At 38.9% G+C, this 19,924-nt stretch overlaps 1 protein-coding gene across 1 annotated transcript in view; it reads left to right on the top strand.

The window, feature by feature from the left end:
• Positions 1–19,924, top strand: part of C6 (complement component 6) — a 65,873-nt gene that overhangs the window by 28,061 nt on the left and 17,888 nt on the right. Inside the window, 9 exon segments of the mRNA NM_001097449.1 lie at positions 887–972; positions 975–1,126; positions 6,096–6,218; positions 11,342–11,508; positions 13,717–13,731; positions 13,734–13,941; positions 14,851–14,969; positions 14,972–15,021; positions 15,315–15,426. Coding sequence (NP_001090918.1) covers positions 887–972; positions 975–1,126; positions 6,096–6,218; positions 11,342–11,508; positions 13,717–13,731; positions 13,734–13,941; positions 14,851–14,969; positions 14,972–15,021; positions 15,315–15,426 — 1,032 coding nt within the window.

Below are 19,924 nucleotides of genomic sequence, written 5' to 3'. Positions count from 1 at the left end.
ATAGGGGTGCCTCATCAACTCATGGACATTCTTCAGATTGTTTGGTGGGAGCCGACATCATCAACCTTCTGATTCCAATTGGTCTGGGGTCTATGTGATTTTGGAAGCATATGGTTAACTTTTTTCACATGGTGGGGGTTTCAGTATCTGCAGAACAGCTCACAGGATATGGCTTAGAATATGATCTACAGCCCTTGAGGAGGAAATAAAGTCCTTGAATTTGTTTAATGGCTAAACAATTATTATTTTGTCTTGCTTGACCGTTTTCCTTTCTTTCCATATTTTCTCACTTCTCTGATTATATTTATTCTTTGAAACTTGAGGAAGGCCCAGGAGGCTAAGTTCTTCTACAGACAAGAGGCAGTCAGAGGACCTGGCAGGGCACCTGTTCCAGGAAGACCCTATACGGTCCTGCTCCATTACAAATTGACATGCTTGTCCCCAGTTTGTGGCAAAGCTATGAACTGATTCTCATTGTATAACATCTAATTGAAAATTTACACCAAATTTTTAAAAATTATTTGCATTAGCAAGGCTTTCTAAATAAAAAACACAGTAGGGATGCACCCATGATTGACAATCAAGAAAGACTTATTTTTTTTTCTGATACTTGTTCTCTTTTGGTAGAGAGCAAATGATTCAGGCACACAGTTTACACACTTGAGATCATCTTATCTGTTTAGCGCTTTGAACATCTCAAGAAAAGGTACTGGAAAATAAGATGAAAAGCATCCTTTTGTAATGTGGGAAAATGCCATGGAGAGTTAACAATTGTAATGCTGTGGTTAGAAGGAAGCTGACGATAGACATTTAATGCTTGATAGCTCAAGCTTTCATTACCATTAATCATCTTTCTTTTTTCACTCTTTTCTCCTCTGCCATTTAGGATTCCAGTTTTATTAGGATCCATAAAGTGATAAAAGTCTTAAACTTCACAATGAAAACTAAAGATTTGCAGCTTTCTGACGTCTTTTGAAAGCACTTAACCATCTGCCTCTAGAATACAACGCTGCTTTGTACAGCCGGATATTTGATGATTTTGGGACTCACTATTTCACCTCTGGCTCCCTGGGAGGCGTGTACGACCTTCTCTATCAGTTTAGCAATGAGGAACTGAAGAACTCAGGTTTGCTTTCTTCTGCCCTCATTTTTACCTGATAAAACAGCATGCCCTACATTTTTCTCTTACTCTATCATTTTAGTTCTTCTTCTTTATTAACTTTACTTGGACCCTGCTTTCTTTCCAAAATGATATGAAGAACAGCCAAAAAGTACACACTCGGGGAAAGAAAATAAAAATAGGACATTCAGACCCAAAAGAAGAAGAAGGAAAAATAAACAGACTTAACCTCTTTGGACATCAGATTTGGTTGAGAACTTTCTGACATTAAGATCATCTTAATTGCATCATTGTGGTTACTTAAAGAGAGATGCATGCCGTCACCTCAAGGAAAACAAAATTTATCTTGGAACTAAATTCTAAAAGACAATTTACTTATACCATTTTTAGAGGGGATAATAATTTTATAAAACTGTAGTTACAGCAAATCCACTAGCAGTCTTTTTCTTATAATGATTTTAACTAAAAGCCAAGGGCAAAAGATGAAAAGAAATTAAGGACTTGACAAGGGACTAAGTTAATATGGGCCAAATATGTACCTACTAGTGATGAAACTTGAAACTAAATGGAAAGAACTTTTATTTTAGTAAATTTTATAACTTTATAGCTTTGGATATAATCAGTGATATTTTTCTGCTCAAATGTAAAATAACAACATAAAACTTAGTTTATAAATAAATCTTTATTTCTTAAGTATTATTCTAAATTGCCAATATTAATCATTATTACAGCTTAAGCACCTGTTTTTTTTCAGGCTCCTGTGTGAAATGACACAGGGTCCTGTGGTGCTTCTATCTTGAGAACATGGTTAAGAAACTGTATAATAACCAGAACTCCACTGACCAATTACCCTAAATAAATCAGAATTCTTGATCATTTAACTTTTATACAAAAGAAATCAGGAATTTATTTTAAAGACATCAAGCCAGCCCTGGGGTCAACAGAGTTTCAATCCCTCTGTTCTTATATCTCAGTAAGGAAAGAGTGATGTTTAAGGTAGCTTCTCTGAGCCCTTCCAAACTTTAAGTGATCAGATGTCCTTCATGACCTGCTTCTTAAGAGAAGAGATGGGATAAAAATCTTTGAGAAGAATTTTCAGTATGAAATTAAAAATTTTTGACCTGACAGTTACTGATATCCAAAGGATTTATGCTGTGATAGGCTTTCTACACCACCTGCCTCTTAGGTTTCTTTATTTATCTTTTCCACTGGAGGTATATTTGCTTGATGAGTTTGGTGTATTCTGCAACTGAGAATAGCATTGACATTTATGCTGAGCAAAAATGGTTGAGAGAAGTCTCTGGCTTCCTTCATCTTGGGATGAAATTATTCTGGTCAATGCTTCTGTAGCCCAGAGACTAACTTCTCACTCAATGAGCTATACTCATCATGCATTCACAGCAAAGCCTCTAAAGGTTTAGAGTCCAGGTCAGTTAAAGAATTATGTGAATCTTTAATCAACCGTCCAGCAATTTAATAGTTGAAATTCCATAACCAAAATGAAGAGTGATGAGCTATACTTTCTTCCTGAAACATTCTCACCTTCCATCTTTCTCTTTCAATAAAGGTAGAGACTTCAGGCACACAGATACAAATAAGAGAGAGATGGGGGTTGAGATGTGATAGAAAACTAAAAATATTGAACCATACAAGACTATGTATACATCCACATCCACTATATATATATAGTGTATTAATTTATAGGGTGTACATATATATGTATATTCAAATATTCAATAAGATATATATTTATATCAATATTTTATGTGAATATATATTCTTGCAGTCATTAAATATATATATACATACACACATATATACTTCTCTGAGTAACAATAATAATATTGGCACTCAGTTATCATTTTGGTTAAGATGAAGCATACTCAGACAGAAACAAATGTCAATAAAATGGAATTCTCCGGTGGGTATACTTACCTGGTTTTGCCTACTCTCTAGATGAATATATATTCTGGCTTCCTCCCTTTTTTCCCTTTCTAGTTCTTCTCCCTTATACTTAGCCATAATGTGGAACTAGAGTTTAGGCTTAGTTTTTATTGTTTTATCCAATAAGAATTATACCCCTTGTCATTAATTTTTTAAATGACTTGAATACTTCATAGCACTTTCCCTAGCTCAAGAAAATTAAATTTCTTTTTATTTGCATCCCTTGATTTATTCCTCTCTTGTTCAGTATCCCACAGTCAGTTTAAAACCTGAATAAGGAGTTCCTGCTGTGGCTCAGTGGAAATGAACCCATCTAGTATCTATGAGGATGCAAGTTCGATCCCTGGCCTTGCTCAGTGGGTTAAGGATCTGGTGTTGCCATGAGCTGTGGTGTAGGTCGCAGACACGAATCAGATCCCACATTGCTGTGGCTGTGGGGTAGGCCAGCAGCTATAGCTCCAGTCTGACTCAGCCTGAGAACCTCCATGTGCTGCTGAGGGTGTGGCCCTAAAAATAAAAAAGGAAAAACCCTGAATAAAAGTTGACATTGCTTCAATGTGCAAGTTAAAAAGAATTTCAGGACTACAGAGAAAACATTAAACAATTAAAATATAATATGCAAGATGGTCATTTTAAACTCCTTTCACTGGGAAGTCATTCTTGCTCTGAATTGGAGGATACAGACTATTCACCCCACTATTTATCAGTATGACATTTTTGATTAACACTGATGACCTTTGCTCAGTCAGAGCAGTTGAGGACATTTCTGAAGCATTCATCCTTGTGCCACATCAGAGGGACACTCAGGTTTGAGGCAGCAAGTGCTTTAGCCTCAAGCAACTCCTTTGTTGGTGAAGATAGAGGTCAGGCCCAAGTTACAGCGCATCTGGTGGGGAAGAACAGACCACCGAAATTCACTGATAAAGCCTTGATGTTTTCATCACCAGCTAACTAACACCATGGCTCATAAGACAGATCCACCATTTAAGTCTTTAAGGATCCTCCTACAACCCTCAGGTAACAAAATTAACTATGCTTATTGTTAATTACATCATAGTTCATGAATTGGTCCCATACAATTTAATTTTCACTTATAAATCATAAAAACCTAATGAAAGAATAAGAAAAGGATAGGAGTCATGCACCATAGATGCCTTAAATGGCTCCCGTTGCCTAAACATTCGACTGATGCACTTATGGGAACAATATTACCAGAAGAAAAATGAGTCATACTGATTCAGCCTGACCGAAACAGCCATCTTTTTTGTTAGAGTTAAAAATGCCAGGCAAACATGAGGGCTGCCAGCCAAGGATTTTTTTACTCACAACCTACAATATGTCTCTTTGAAAGTGTCAAACTATTGAAAAAACTGTGAAGTAGGAAACCCCATCCCCATCTACACAGCCTCATTCCTCAGGGATCTTTGCATTTGGTTTAAATTTCAGCATCATGCTCAAACAATGCTTCTAGCTCTGAGAACACTCTTTCTTGCCTATTGTAATCTGCAACCCTAAGTATCAGTATTTGACAAACTATTTTTCTTTAAGGTGCTCAAGAGCTCACTTAACTCCTCTGTCTACCATGTGCTTGTATCTTGCAAGGCAATTTTTTGTTGTTATGGTTGGTCTTTTTAGGGCTGCACCCACAGCATATGGAAGTTCCCAGGCTAGGGCTCAAATCAGAACTGCAATTTCCAGCCTACACCATGGCCATAGAAGCACTGGATCCTTAACCCACTGAGCAAGGCCAGGGACAGAACCCACGTCCTCATGCATACTAGTCGAGTTCATTACCACTGAGCCACAATGGGAACTCCTTGCAAGGCAATTTTTAACTAAACCTCAAACAAACAAACAAACAAACCACCTGGATTCTAATTTGGGTATTTTGGGTGGCAGGTCAGGTGACTTGGGAAGCTGTTAAGGGAAACATTCAGTCTCCTCAAATTATTATCCGAGATAGATCATACCAACTCAGCCTACAAACAGCCATACCTGTTTCCTTGCACTACACATCCCACTCAATCCTTGACATCCTGACATTCCCCTCAATTTCGAAGTCACTGAGAATAATAGTCACCACTGGGGTGGGAAAGACTGATTCAGATTCCAAAACCTTCAACAAACGATGCTTGGAAGTTTGGTGAAAGGTAAGAACAATGAGGACCAAAGGTATCAGAAATGGATTCCTTAGCCCCAGAGCATCAGGATTTTTACAAGACATAAAACTAGGGAGGGTCATTGTATGAAAGCAGCACTGGGAAACTAGAGGATGTCAAGCCCAGATCCCTCTCCCCAAGAGGAATGAAACAGCACCCACTTCCCTTGGGGACAATAGGGAAAGCATATCAAGTACAGGCTTGACTTAAGGAGAAAGAGAGAAGCGTCAGTGAGGACGTCAAAAAGAAGTGGGAATTTCGGAGAGCAAAATGAAAGGGTTTTGGGGGTAGAGGTGGAGTGAGCAGCGGAGTCAGGGAGAGGACGCATAGCCAAGTGGATGAGTGTTCAGGGAGGCGACCAAGGAAGTTTATGATTTAGGTGGTGAACAAGGGAAAGAGTGAAATGGACTCAGTTCTCGCAGCATCAGCGGTGGACCCAAAGGAAGGCCACTGGACCATGGGGCACCAAACACAGCATGTGTTCAGCTTTTGTTTTGCAGGGCTACACAGGGCAGTGGTCAGCAGGATAGGTGAGCTTAGAGGTATGGTGTGTAAGCAACGGGGCGAGGTTCCCATGGCCTCCACACACTGGGCCAGACTGACCCTGCATGTGCTGCTTAGGGCCAGCGTTGAAGGGGACACAGTGGGGACTCACAGATACTCTTCCCTTCAGGATATCCCAGGGCTTGGGAAGGACTGACTCTGTAGTAAAAGCTGTTAATTGGTGGAGCTCACAGGACTTGAGAAGCTGGGTGCTGGTGTGCAGTTTCTCTGGCCCCACCAGAATTAAGAGCCTCACACCCCTCCTCCCTGAATTCTCCATGGTGCATCCTCAGAGGTTTTTGTTGTTGTTGTTTGTACCCATTTCCTAGGTTTAACACAGGAAGAAGCCAAAAACTGTATCCGGATTGAAACAAAGAAACGTTATTTTATAGTTACAAAAACAAAGGTGGAACACCGGTGCACCACTAACAGGATGTCCGAGAAATACGAAGGTAACCGCCCTCTCTATTAGCAGCTTACCCAGTGCATCCTGACTGACAGACATTGAAGTACCATATTGCCCATGACTCCACTATTTCTAACTTTTCAAAATTTTCATTCATTTCATTTCTGCCTCACAGCCCTATGTGTGGTGGGGGGAGGGAGCAAATCAAATATTAGCACAGCTTGAAGGGGGACATGGTTCAGATTTCTTTATCTCCCGTTTAGGTTGTTTAATTTAATGAACATTTATTGATTCTTCCTATGAGCCAAACTCAGTATTAAGCATTGTAAAGTAAACATGGGCATGAATTTGGCTTTCCAATCAAAGAACTTACAAAGGATACATATAAATAACCATTAAACATACAGACAATGTGGTATATAAATACAATGGAATACCACTCAGCCATAAAAAATACTGAAATAATGCCATTTGTAGCAACACGGATGGACCTAGAGATTATCATATTAAATGAAGTCAAGAAAAAAAGATAAATGCCATATGATATCACTTGTATGTGGAACCTAAAATATGACACAAATGAACTCAATTTACAAAAGACATAGAAAACACACTTATGGTTACCTAAGAAGAAAGGGGGTGGGGAGATACAAATTAGGAGTTTGGGATTAACAGATAAAAACTGCCATACACAAAATAGATAAGCAACAAGGACTTACTATATGGCACAGGGAGCTATATTCAATATCTTGTAATGGAAAACCACCATGGAAAAGTATATGAAAATATTACATATGGTTTATGTAATAAACCATAATGGAAAAGAATACCATTCAGTATAACTGAATCATTTTGCTGTACACCTGAAACTAACACCATATTGTAAGTTAACTAGACTTCAATTAAAATACAGACTGAGAATGGCTTAAGGGACCCTTAGGGTACATAAAAAAGGCTCAGGCCACCAAGCCAGAAACTTGAGTGCTGTCTTTGGTTTCTCCCTCCCTCTTTCCAGCTTCTGCATCCAGTAAGTAATCATTCTTCTTCCTTAATATTTCTCCTAGTTCTTCTCAAACCTTCATTTCTTTGGACATGCCCTCCATTCATCATTTCCAATCTTGATTACCACAGAGGCTTCCCAGCTGGTCCCTTTTCCTCTGGTCTTGCCTTCTTTCAGTCTACTCTACCCATTTTCTGGGAGAAGAATATTCTCCAAGGCAAATCTTGTCATGAAACACTCATGCCTCCAGCATGTCATAGTTTCACATAGCCTAGAAGAGAAGTTCCTACCTCTCTCTCTGCCTAAATTTTAGGTAGGCTCCTAAATAAGGTGGGCTCTCTCCTGTGCCTTGCCATATAAATAACTCCTTCCTCTGTGTAACATTCTCTTTCCTTACCTTCCCTGATTGATTGCTACTTCTGCTCAGAACAAAAGGAAGCAGAATCACTGAAACTCCCAAAATATGAAGCTTGTATTATCATGGGGATACAGCCAAGGAACAAATAACAATGTAATATTTACTATAAAAGCAAACAGGTAATTTTAGATATCAGAGCCTATCAGTGGTCTTCATGTAGATCCCCATACTGAGGCTTCAGCAAAATGAGAGCTGACTGGACAAATGCACCTTTGTTTCATAGGAGAAATAAAAAGAAGGAAAAAAAGAATAGTCTGCAAAATATAGTAATATAAACCAAAGCATGTACAGATTCTACACCAGTATGTTGTTCAATAGAATAATTTCATAAGAATGTGAATTCAGTAAACAAGAGCTCAGAGATGAAAAGATTAACTATAAGAATTAATTGAAAAGAGAGATTTCAGGAGTTCCCTGATGGCACAGCAGGTTAAGGAGCCTGTGTTGTCACTTCTGTGATTTGGGTTGCTGCTGTGGTGCAGGTTTGATCCCTGGCCCAGGATTCTGAATGCCTTGGGCATGGCTGAAAAGAAAAGGAAGATTTCAAAGCTAAGGTACAAAGGTAAACAATATTGAAAATATCACCACTATAGTTATAGATATGGCAAGGTCAAAATATAATTGTCTGAAAATTAAATTGTTAAAGTTGATAACATACAGGAGAGCTCTAAAGTAATGTATAATGAATGCACAGAAAAAAATTCAGATATTAACATTTACTAAAGAATATCTAATGGAAATGGAATAACAAATAGAATTTAATACATGGGAATTGGTGTTCCTGAAATAAAGTGCCCAAGAAATGAAACATAAAAACTATTAATATATATACATATATAGATGCATATGAATGTGTCCCTGAAATAAAGGAGGAAATTTGTCTTGATTATTTGTATCACAAATATTGTTCAAATACACAACTTCAAGATGAATTATTTTTTTTATTTTTTTTTATTTTTTTTTTTTTTTGTCGCATATGATTAGTATCTAATCAGACTGTAGCTGCTAAGAGACAGAAGGGATCGAGCATCTGAATATAACATAAAGAGATGTAAACTACAAAATCGAAAAACTCATGCTATCAGATCATAACACTCACGACAACTCCAAGATGAATTTTAGTTAACTAAATACAAAGATTTAAAAAATGAATTCAAATACCTTGGCCAAAAGAATAAGTCACTTATAGAACAACAAAGTCTGGCTGGTGTTAGACTTCTTGACAAAATCAATGCTATAAGACAATAGAGGAATGCCCACAAATTTCTAAAAAAGAGAAAAAAAAACTATTCATATGTCAAAGTAATAGGAAGGCATCTCAAAACATGAAAGAATTCTGGAAACATTCATTCTTAAATACTTACTGAAGAAAACTACTTGACTGTAAAATCCATCCAACATAGAGATGAGAAAATGTCAAATAGGAACAGTGTTTTAGCTTATAAGAACAAGAGGAGGATACTGCAAAATCAAGGCTATTACAGGGGCTCTCTTATGGCTCAGTGGGTTAAGGATCTGGCATTGTCACTGCAACCACTTGGGTCATTGCTGTGGTGCAGGTTGAAGTCTGGCAGGCACGACCAAAAGAAAAATATATATATATATTAAAAAAGACTATTGCAGTAGTCTCCAAACTGGTTCATCAATCAACTATCCATCCCACCCAGCTGATACATCAGTAATATTCCTGAATCGTGTCAATTGCCCAACCCAAGTCTTTAGTGCCTGGCATATAGCAGATTCTCAGCTAATGTTTATTAATCACAATGACATTTATGTTGTTTGCTAAAAGCACTTAAAATATATATTTGTCTATTTCTAACCCCTGGGGTCCAATTAAATCATTGGACTCCAAACTCTTCAAATCTGTAAAGGTATCATAAAAAAAATTTGAGACTATACCTGTAATATGTGTATACTCACTAAGAAGTGTTACAAATATAAAATACATTCTGGACAAAAATATATACAAATGTAGAAAATGGAAAATTTCAAAGATAACCTATATGAAATAATAGAATTTTTCATTGTCTTACTCATATCATAATGACAATACTTCATAAAAAAACTCCTCCATACAAATTTTCATAGTTTTGGGGGCAACTTTGGTGTCAACTCATGTGGTTGATGAGAAGCTTGTATAGGAAATAGATCTATCTGTTCTTCCTTCTACTTGTTTTGCTTATGTTTGCACGTTGGTATTGTCTTCAATCTGCATTTTCTTTCTGGAATGTTTTAAAGCCGTTTATTCACTTCTAAGAGTTAGTTCTGTTCAAAGTAGCTAATAGAATAAATAGACTTGAATTCTTTCTTCAGGATCCCATGCTTATCATAAATAGCTTTCAGCAGTATCCATCCGTTTCTGAAATGTATGGTATCTAAATTTGAAATAGTCCATCAGTACCACTGTCAATAGGCATATGACATATTGGCAAATAGTAATTCCTCTCCTATTTTTCTACGAAAAATAAATGCAAAAACCTCTAAAAATTTTCTACTTAAATCTGTCAGTATTATCGTAAGCACCTCACTTTGAAAAAGATCATACATTCTTCACAAGGAGATTACTCCACCTATTGTTTTAATCATTCTAGGCTCTCTTACTGTAGAATTTCTAAACAGTAGGGGCATGGCTAATCCTTACTAACTCTCCAGAACTGATATCAAATTAATGTCATTAATTATTACCCATAACATTAGCCTTCTTTCCATTTGATTTTATTTCTCACTACAATTTCTTTTTCTTTTTCTTTTTTTTTTTTTTTTTTTTTTTTTTAGGGCCACACCTGCAGCATATGGAGATTTCCAGGTTCCCGGCTCGAATCAGAGCTATAGTCGCCAGCCTACACCACAGCCACAGCAACTCAAGATCCGAGCCACATCTGCAACCTACACTACAGCTCACAGCAGCGCCGGATCCTTAACCCACTTCACTGAGCAAGGCCAGGGATCAAACCTGCGTCCTCATGGATACTAGTCAGATTCGTTTCCTCTGAGCCACCACGGGAATTCCTCTCACTACAATTTCTTATTACTAAGTTCCTACTCCTATTAAAAACACCATTAGTTGATAAGGATTGTTTTGAAAATTTGCACAAAAGATTTATGCTGTGTACATTAAATGCCATTGCCTCTAAAGGAATATTGTACCAACTCTTAATTTGAGGTTGAATTTTTTCCTTTGTTAGATGTGGTTTTACTCCTGTCTTTAAGCTTAAAAGCATTCTCTCATCTTTTTCCTGAAATTGTAGTCAATTTGGCATGGTGGACAACTGATTGTGTATCAGAAGCCATGTGGTTTATGTTATTCTGGGAGTCCAAGACATATGCCTATATAAATCAAAAGCAGAAGATTTGGCATCAAAGATCGGGGGGCAGAGTTATCAGGACTTGGGCCACATCTGCACACCAGCTCCCTCTCTTAGAAACTATGCCAAATTACCTCTCACTTCAACGTCCATGTTTATAGCAATACCTACTTGTTGTGAGAATTACATAAATAATGAGTGCAGAGTGCCTGGCATACACAAGTTGCTAAATAAATGATAGCTATTGGCACTATTATTATCATTTCTATTATAAACTCCCTTTAGGGATAGAAGGCATGTTCTCTTGCTTTTCACATAACTAACTTAATGAAGCTACATGACTCTACCATCTGCTTCTTTTTCCTGTGCAAATAGGCTTTACTTTCAAGGTTGAATTTGCAGTAAAATTAAATGAGTAAAAATTTTTTTGAAAAACCTTGCAGGTTCCTTTTTGCAAGGATCAGAGAAATCCATATCCCTGGTTAAAGGTGGAAGAAGTGAGTATGCAGCGGCTTTGGCATGGGAGAAAGGGAGTTCTGGCCCAGGAGAGAAGACATATTCTGAGTGGTTGGAATCAGTGAAGGAAAATCCTGCTGTGATTGACTTTGAGGTAAGATTGCAAAGCATTCTGGGTAAGAGCTAAAGTCAGTTCTCTGGCAGCCCAAATTGCACATCACATAATTCCTTTTCCATTTTCCTCTCAGATGACAAAAGAAATGTCTGTCTTTCAGTGTGTATGCACAATGTACCTTAAAAAAAAAAAGGCATTAAATTACACCTCCATTGTTTATGCTGTTCAAACAAGCATTCTCTAGTATGGTATTTAGAATTCCTAGCACACATGAAATACCAGAAGTGGGAATTTAGCACATAAAACTGCCCAAACTTGCCTGGAGTAGTTCTCTTCATCTCCCCATACATACAGTAAGTTTGATTTCTGTAATTTTCTTGCAATTCTTTATTCGATGAGCCCTCCTAAATCTTCATTTATAGCTCTGTGGGGTAAATGGAATTTTAGATCCATTTGGCTTCCTGTTTCTATTACCTTTGATTAAATTTACCAGTCTTATATTTGTTGTAATTACATTAAAGGGTGATTTTTATTATGTATGAAATGCCTGGTCCACAAATCAATCACATGGCATTTAGAACCAGTTTTGCCTAAAACATAAGCACATTTTTAAAAGCCCCTTAAAGAAGTTATTCTGCTCATTTCATTTAAATGAAGATGAAGGATCATACTGAGTGAAGTCAAAGACAAATATCATATGATATCACTTACATGTGCAATCTAATTTTGAAAACTTATACAAAAGAACTTATTTATAAAACGGAAAGAAACTCACCAGTCTCAAAACCAGTCTTAGGGTTACCGTAGGGAAGACCATGTGGGGAGGGAGGAATTTGGAGGGTGGGAATAACATATACACACTGCTGTATGCAATAGATGCGTAATAAGAACCTACTGTATAGCACAGGGAAATCTACTCAATAGTTTGTAATAACCTACAGGGGAAAAAAAGAATTAGTATATGTGTGTGTGTATGTATGTATGTATAGTTATATGTGTGTATATATATACATACATATATATATATATATATACACACATACAATTGAAACTAATACAACATTGTAAGTCAACTACTCACCAATAAATTTTCAAGAGGAAGATCAAATAAATAAGTAGAGATAAAGGAGTTCTTTCATCATGAAAGTAGAATAATTTACATGCATTGTGAAGATACTTTGAGCTCAGTAGGTTATTGTAGGAAAACGAGATCCACCTGCCCACCTGGGCACTTGTGCGTCCCTCATGGCACTAGAGAGTCATTCCTTGGGGGATTTAAAATAAGCTCTAATTTTGCGTTAGCCCATTATTTGCTACTGTAATTCTTTTATTCATCCTACCCACCAGTTAGTTCATTTCTCCATTTTCTCCCTCCACATTCTCTCAACCAGTTCTACCAAAAGCCAGTACTACTGTCCCTGGAAAAATAAAGAACACAGAAATCTTCTCTTAACCCTTTCTGGATTTTTCTACCACAGAAAGCCTCTTTTCATCCTTTCTGGATTTTTCTGCTTAAGTCAGACTTTATGAGGTTTCAGCAGAGCATTTCTTTTTTTTTTTTTTTTTTTTTTTTTTTTTGTCTTTTGTCTTTTTTTGTCTGTTGTTGTTGTTGCTATTTCTTGGGCCGCTCCCGCGGCATATGGAGGTTCCCAGGCTAGGGGTCGAATCGGAGCTGTAGCCACCGGCCTACGCCAGAGCCACAGCAACGCGGGATCCGAGCCGCGTCTGCGACCTACACCACAGCTCACGGCAACGCCGGATCGTTAACCCACTGAGCAAGGGCAGGGACCGAACCCGCAACCTCATGGTTCCTAGTCGGATTCGTTAACCACTGCGCCACGACGGGAACTCCCAGCAGAGCATTTCTGAGCTGCCTCTCTCGGTCACTTACCTCAGTACTTCGATGCTTAATACATAAGATGATGTAAATCCAAGTTAATGGCACCTCATGAGGCTTCCACCATAGGAGAATGCCAAGGGAGAGTAAGCTCCAGAACAAAGACACCTGTCATACTTTAGGGACAGCAGAAGCCAGCCAATCATGCAGACAGCTGCTCTACCCCCTCTAGGGAAGGGAAAAATACTCACCTACTCTGGTGGGGAGGGCTTTTCCCCACTGGCTCAACAGGCAGGTATTCCCCATTCTATACCTATCTCTTTGAAGCGTGGGATTTTGCAGGCCTTGATGGCTACATAGCCCAAGGGATATGACTCTGACTGGCCCTCCTCCCTCCCATCTGCTCTCAGCTTGCTCCCATCACAGATTGGTAAGAAACATCCCCTGTGCGGTGACAAGACGGAACAACCTCAGGAGAGCTTTCCGAGAATACGCAGCCAAATTTGACCCTTGCCAGTGTGCTCCGTGCCCCAACAACGGCCGCCCTGTGCTCTCAGGGACCGAATGTCTATGTGTGTGCCAGAGCGGCACCTACGGTGACAACTGTGAGAGGCGTGCCCCGGATTACAAATCTAGTAAGTGTCGGGAATTTACTGTGAGTAGGAAGCTTTTCCCCTCCACAAGGTATTCCAGGTCAGTCAATGAAAAAACGAAACAAAACAAAACAGGACTTCTCTTAGCAACTTCCATCTTATGCAAACTCACAAAAAAAAATAGGCCTGGAGAAAGACGCTAAAGTCTGACAATCCTGATGTGAGTCTCAGCTGTAACCTATCAGCTGTATGACCTTGGGAGTCACCTAATATATCTATGCCTCAATCTATTCATCCATAAAATGGGAATAATGCCACTATATATCTGAAGATATATAGTGTGTGTGAAGATTATATATGTGTGCATAAATAATATACAGCACAGTGCCTATAACATAAAATAAAGTAGAACAATAAATCAGACTACAAAATAAAATGTGATACTGTTTTTACAAACTGCTTATGTATTCTAGTGTAGGATGAGGATGGCTTTAATTTCTAAGGGATAAATTAAACCACAACCACAGTTTTCATGAACGACTAAGGAATGTTCGCGGTTACCTCTAATCCTCCTTAGAAAGGGGATATGCCAGGGGAGTAAGAATATAGTCTATCACCTTTAAAAACATAATTTAATATATATTCTATCAGAGTTCATACATGTACATACATGTATGCATATATGTACCTGTGTGATCTGCTTGCTGCCGATAGTTGAAAATGATTCAGAGCAGTTGCCATTTCATTCAGGCGGTGGGAACAGGAAAGGGAAATCAGGGGATATATCAGGCCCTTTGCACAGATAATTTCCCTTAATCTTCCCGATTAGCCTATGATACCCCCACAAAGGATCACACGGCTAAAAAGTGAGGGAACCAAGTTGGTCTGGCTTCAAAGCCCAAATCCTCTCAGACACACCTTGATGGGTGGGGGGGCCCTCCTGTGTTCCAGATGCCGTAGATGGGAACTGGGGCTGCTGGTCTTCCTGGAGCACATGTGACGCTACGTACAAGAGATCAAGGACCCGAGAATGCAACAACCCTGCCCCCCGGCAAGGAGGGAAACCCTGCGAGGGGAGAGGCGGCAGGAGGAACACTGCACATTCTCCATAATGCAGAACACGTAAGGGGGGTGAGGGGAAAGAGGGGCATCCCCTGGCCACCGCTAGAGTTAAGGTATTTATTTCTTACTGCTAAGGAAAGAAATAATTAGAATTGCGCCCATTTCAACACAGTGAAGTATTGGATCTGCCGCTACCTGTTTCTCTTTAATATTTTCTCTTGTTTTGTAAGTATCATACACATAAATATATACACATAATGTGTATATGTGCCTACATTATATACACAGGTGAATGTGTGTATTTGTATATATACTTGTTATATTATACACACGCGTTTATTTTTCTTTTTTAGTGGACAGCCATGCATCGGTGATGATGAGGACATGAAAGAAATAGACCTTCCTGAAATAGAATCAGATTCAGGGTGTCCTCAACCAGTCCCTCCAGAAAATGGATTTATTCGGGTAAGCATCCTGACCTTCACTTTAGATTTGGAATCCAAAAACATAGGACTCAGAATGCATGTCCTTTCTTTTACTTAGAGTTATTGTTTTCTTAGTTTAATAATCTGCTGACTTAAAAAGTACAAAAGGAAGTTTCTGTTGTGGCTCAGCAGTAATGAAACTGACTAGTATCCATGATGATGCAGGTTTGATCCCTGGCCTTGCTCAGTGGGTTAAGAATCCAACTAGTATCCATGAGGATTCAGGTTCTATCCCTGGTCTTGCTCAGTGGGTTAAGGATCCAGTTTTGCCATGAGCTGTGGTGTAGGTCACAGATGTGGTTCGATCCAGCATTGCTGGGGCTGTGGTGTAGGCTGGCAGCTGCAGCTCTGATTAGACCCCTAGCCTGGGAACTTCCATGTGCTGCACATGTGGCCGTAAAAAAAGGCAAAAAAAAAAAAAAAAGAAAAGGTTAAAAAGTGATATGGTACCCATATACAATGGAATACTACTCAGCCATTAAAAAAGAGCAAAATAATGCCATTTGCAGCAGCATGGATGGACCTAGAGATTATCATAGTAAGTGAAGTAAGTCAGACAGAGAAAGACAAACCTCGTATAATATCATTTACATGTGGAATCCTACAAAATGATATAAACTAACTTATTGCAAAGCAGAAACAGACTCACAGACTTCACAAACAAACTTAGGGTTACCAAAGGGACAGGTGGAAGGGAGGGATGGGCTGGGGGTTGAGGATTGGCATATGCACACTGAGGTATGGAATGCCAATAGGGACCTGTTGTACAGCACAGGAAACTCTACCCAATATTCTGTGATAGTCTATGTGCAAAAAGAATATGAAAAAGAATGGATGTGTGTATATGTATAACTGAATTACTGTGTTGTACAACAGAAATGATCACAACATTATAAATGAACAACAAAACTACAATAAAACTTTTAAAAATGAAAAAAAGGTTAAAAAAAGTTAAAAAGCGGTATTTAGAAAGGCTCCATCACTTTTCTTTCTTTTCCTTCACCTGGAGATATCTTCATACCTGGTTGTTAGACCAAAGAATGGCAGGTTTTTTGTGTTCCTTGTAACTACTAACTCATGTGCTGGTGGAAGGTTTGTGTGAGTGGAGAATGGTTTGGATGACTCTGCAAGAATCTGCAACTAAGATCTGACTACTTGTTTCTGAGTCTGAGCAAGCTAACCTCTAATCTAAGGCATATTATCAGAGAAACAAACTAGTCTTGGCTGTAATCATAGGAGGTATTGAATCTGTAATGTCTTATTAGGTTAGAAAACTGTAGAACTCTTAAGGAGTCAATACAGTTTTAATACCTTTTAATTTATCTTTTTTCATTAAACCACAATATGTTTCTATGATTAAAAGCAACTAGATATTTTTTGTCAGAAAGGTCTGTGACTTTAGATATAAATTTTCAGGAGATACATAATATTTAAATTGATCACAGGAGATATGCTCCCTAATCAATTTTATCTTAATTTTTTTTTATTTTTTTAGGTCTTTTTGCTTTTTCTAGGGCCACACCTGCGGCATATGGAGGTTCCCAGGCTAGGGGTCTAATCAGAGCTGTAGCCACCAGCCTATACCACAGCCACAGTGATGCAGGATCCGAGCCGTGTCTGCAACCTACAGCACAGCTCATGGCAACGCCAGATCTTTAACCCACTGAGCAAGGCGAGGAATTGAACCCACAACCTCATGGTTCCTAGTCGGATTCATTAACCACTGAGCCACGATGGGAACTTCCTATCTTAATTTTTAAACTCAACCTTTCTTAAACCCAGTAAAGCCTTTAAATTCATCTGTTTCCATCTATATCATATTTATGATCAAAGATTAATAACCCTCAGGAGTTCCCATTGTGGCTCAGCAGTAATGAACCCAACTAGTATTCATGAGGATGTTGGTTCCATCCCCGGCCCTGCTCAGTGGGTTAACAATCTTGCATTGCCGTGAGCTGTGGTATAGGTCACAGACCAGCTCGGATCTGGTGTTGCTGTATCTGAGGTGTAGGCCAGCAGCTGTAGCTCTGATTCAACCCCTAGCCTGGGAACTTCCCATATGCCGCATGTGCAGCCCTAAAAAGCAAACAAACAACAACAACAAAAAGATTAATAACCCTCAATTCTCCAAGGCCAGCAAATAGCTATCCATGAAGCTGAGTCTAGACCAATGTGTCTTCCGAGTTCATCCACCTCTGTTTGTATATAACATGCCAGGCCTAAATGTGTGAGGGGAAGAAATATTTTGGAGGGGCTTAGTGTCCATTAGTCTTGCCTCTAAAACCAGAGGTTCTCAGATTCCAGAACACTGAAGGCTGGTTTGGGGCAGGGCCCAGAAGCTTCCATCTCCAACAAGTTCCTGGGCAATACTGATGCTGTTAGCTCAGGAGGCACACTTGGTAACAAATCCTTTGGAACAGAGGTGAGCAAATGCCTGCCTTCTATTTCCTCTTCTTTTTTTTAAATGAAGTTTATTGGAACACAACCACATTCCTTTATTTACATAATAACTATGGCTGTTTTGTGCAGCAAAGGCGCAAGGTGACAGACACTGCCTGGCCTGCAACTATCAAGGCCCTTGATAGAAAAAGCTGGAGTTCCCGTCGTGGTGCAGTGGTTAACGAATCCACTAGGAACCATGAGGTTGCGGGTTCGGTCCCTGCCCTTGCTCAGTGGGTTAACGATCCGGCGTTGCCGTGAGCTGTGGTGTAGGTCGCAGACGCGGCTCGGATCCCGCGTTGCTGTGGCTCTGGTGTAGGCCAGTGGCTACAGCTCCGATTCGACCCCTAGCCTGGGAACCTCCATATGCCGCAAAAGCGGCCCAAGAAAATAGCAAAAAGACAAAAAAAAAAAAAAAAAAAAGAAAAAGTTTGTCAGTCCGCCCTATAGTATCCTCAGAATTACATTTTGTCAGAGCCAGATACCTAAATAATTTTTAATCTGTTTGTGCCAGCTACTTACAGAAATTGTTGAAACAATCAACATTCTAGTTTTCAAAACATACAAAGAGTTTAAACGGTGATTCATTATTCTAATGACTCTTTATAAAATTATGTTTACATTTCCAGTAATAAGTTCACTCCTTGTTTTAATTTGCTCTTTATTAAAACCTAATCCCTGCCTGACAATAGTTTTTACTCAAAAGTAATACAATTTTAACCTTCCCAATGAGCACTCTCTGAAATTCCTGGAAGCAAAATGCCCTTTGTATAGAATCCAAAAGAGGCAGAGATGCCTAATTCCGGGCTGGAGCAATGGTGTCATTGCGTGTGAAGACATCTGTTCAACGAGCAAGACATAGGTTCTACCCTATAGGAAGTGACAGTGACTTTGGCAAGGGTCCCTATGTAGGCAGTCTAGCAGATGTGCTGGTTGAAGCTTGATGGTTGCAACATATACTTATAGGTTGTTGCTTCATAGCAGAAATGAAGCAGAAGCTGATGCCAGTAATTTATTTGGGGATGAATGCAAGAGAAAATGTGCATCCTTTGAATAAAACATGCAGATCATTAACACTACTCATCGTGCCATTTCCCGCAGAAACACAGTCACAGCCATAATAACCAATGGTGGAATATTTTTTTTGTATTCAGGAAATTAATCATCTTCTAGGAGACAAGCTGAATCATGTGGCCAAGTAATACAAAAGTTGACGACTGAGCTTTCACCTCCCTCAAAACTCCCCAGAGAGTAACTTCCCAGTCAATTCTTTGCGCTTTTCTCCCTCTCAGTAAGAAAAGACTGTCCATTACTGGCTTCCTTAGAGTGTTTTGCATTTTTCAGCAAAGAGTTATGAAGCCCTGTGTAAAGCTTTGTGAAGCAGAGATATGGTAGTAGAAGTGCCACTCAAATGTCAGGTTGGGTCTGATACATGTGCTAAACATAAAATAGAGCTTTGTACAAGTTTCCCCCCAAACCTGAAAGGGTGGTACACCTGATAAATCCAGGGAAATGAAGGAGGTTTTCCACAGAGGACGTTCTATTTGAGTTGGGTCTTGAGAGAAGGAACAAGAGAACATGTTGAGGATAGAGTAAAAGCCAGATAAAGACATAGAAGTATGAAAGAGAATATTATGTTCAAAGAATGACAGGTGGCTTTGGTTTGCTAGGTTCTATTGGAGGAAATGGCAAGAGGTGAGGATGGGAAAGAGGCTTAAAGCTAATATTCCAAGCTAAGAATAGAAAACCAAATTTATCTTAAAAATTTTATTGAACCCCCACATGATATGGGTATACTTTAATTACCCATTAATTGGGAAAGTGTACAATGACCAACAGGTTATCAGGGGCACTTTCAAATGATTTGTAGTCAATTTGTTACTGTAGCAACTGCATATATTGCTGCATATTTAGGATACATTATTTATTCAGTTTATAGCCACTACAGGCTGTGTATAGAGTTTTCTTATTCTTGCAATAGTAGGCCATCACCTATACAGTGGGGAGCAAGTTATTAAGTAAAATACACACACACACAC

This window comes from Sus scrofa, chromosome 16 (assembly GCF_000003025.6).
Source record: "Sus scrofa isolate TJ Tabasco breed Duroc chromosome 16, Sscrofa11.1, whole genome shotgun sequence".
NCBI lineage: Eukaryota > Metazoa > Chordata > Mammalia > Artiodactyla > Suidae > Sus > Sus scrofa.
The sequence above is the reverse complement of the archived record's forward strand: the minus strand, read 5'-3'. Positions and strand labels throughout refer to the sequence as shown.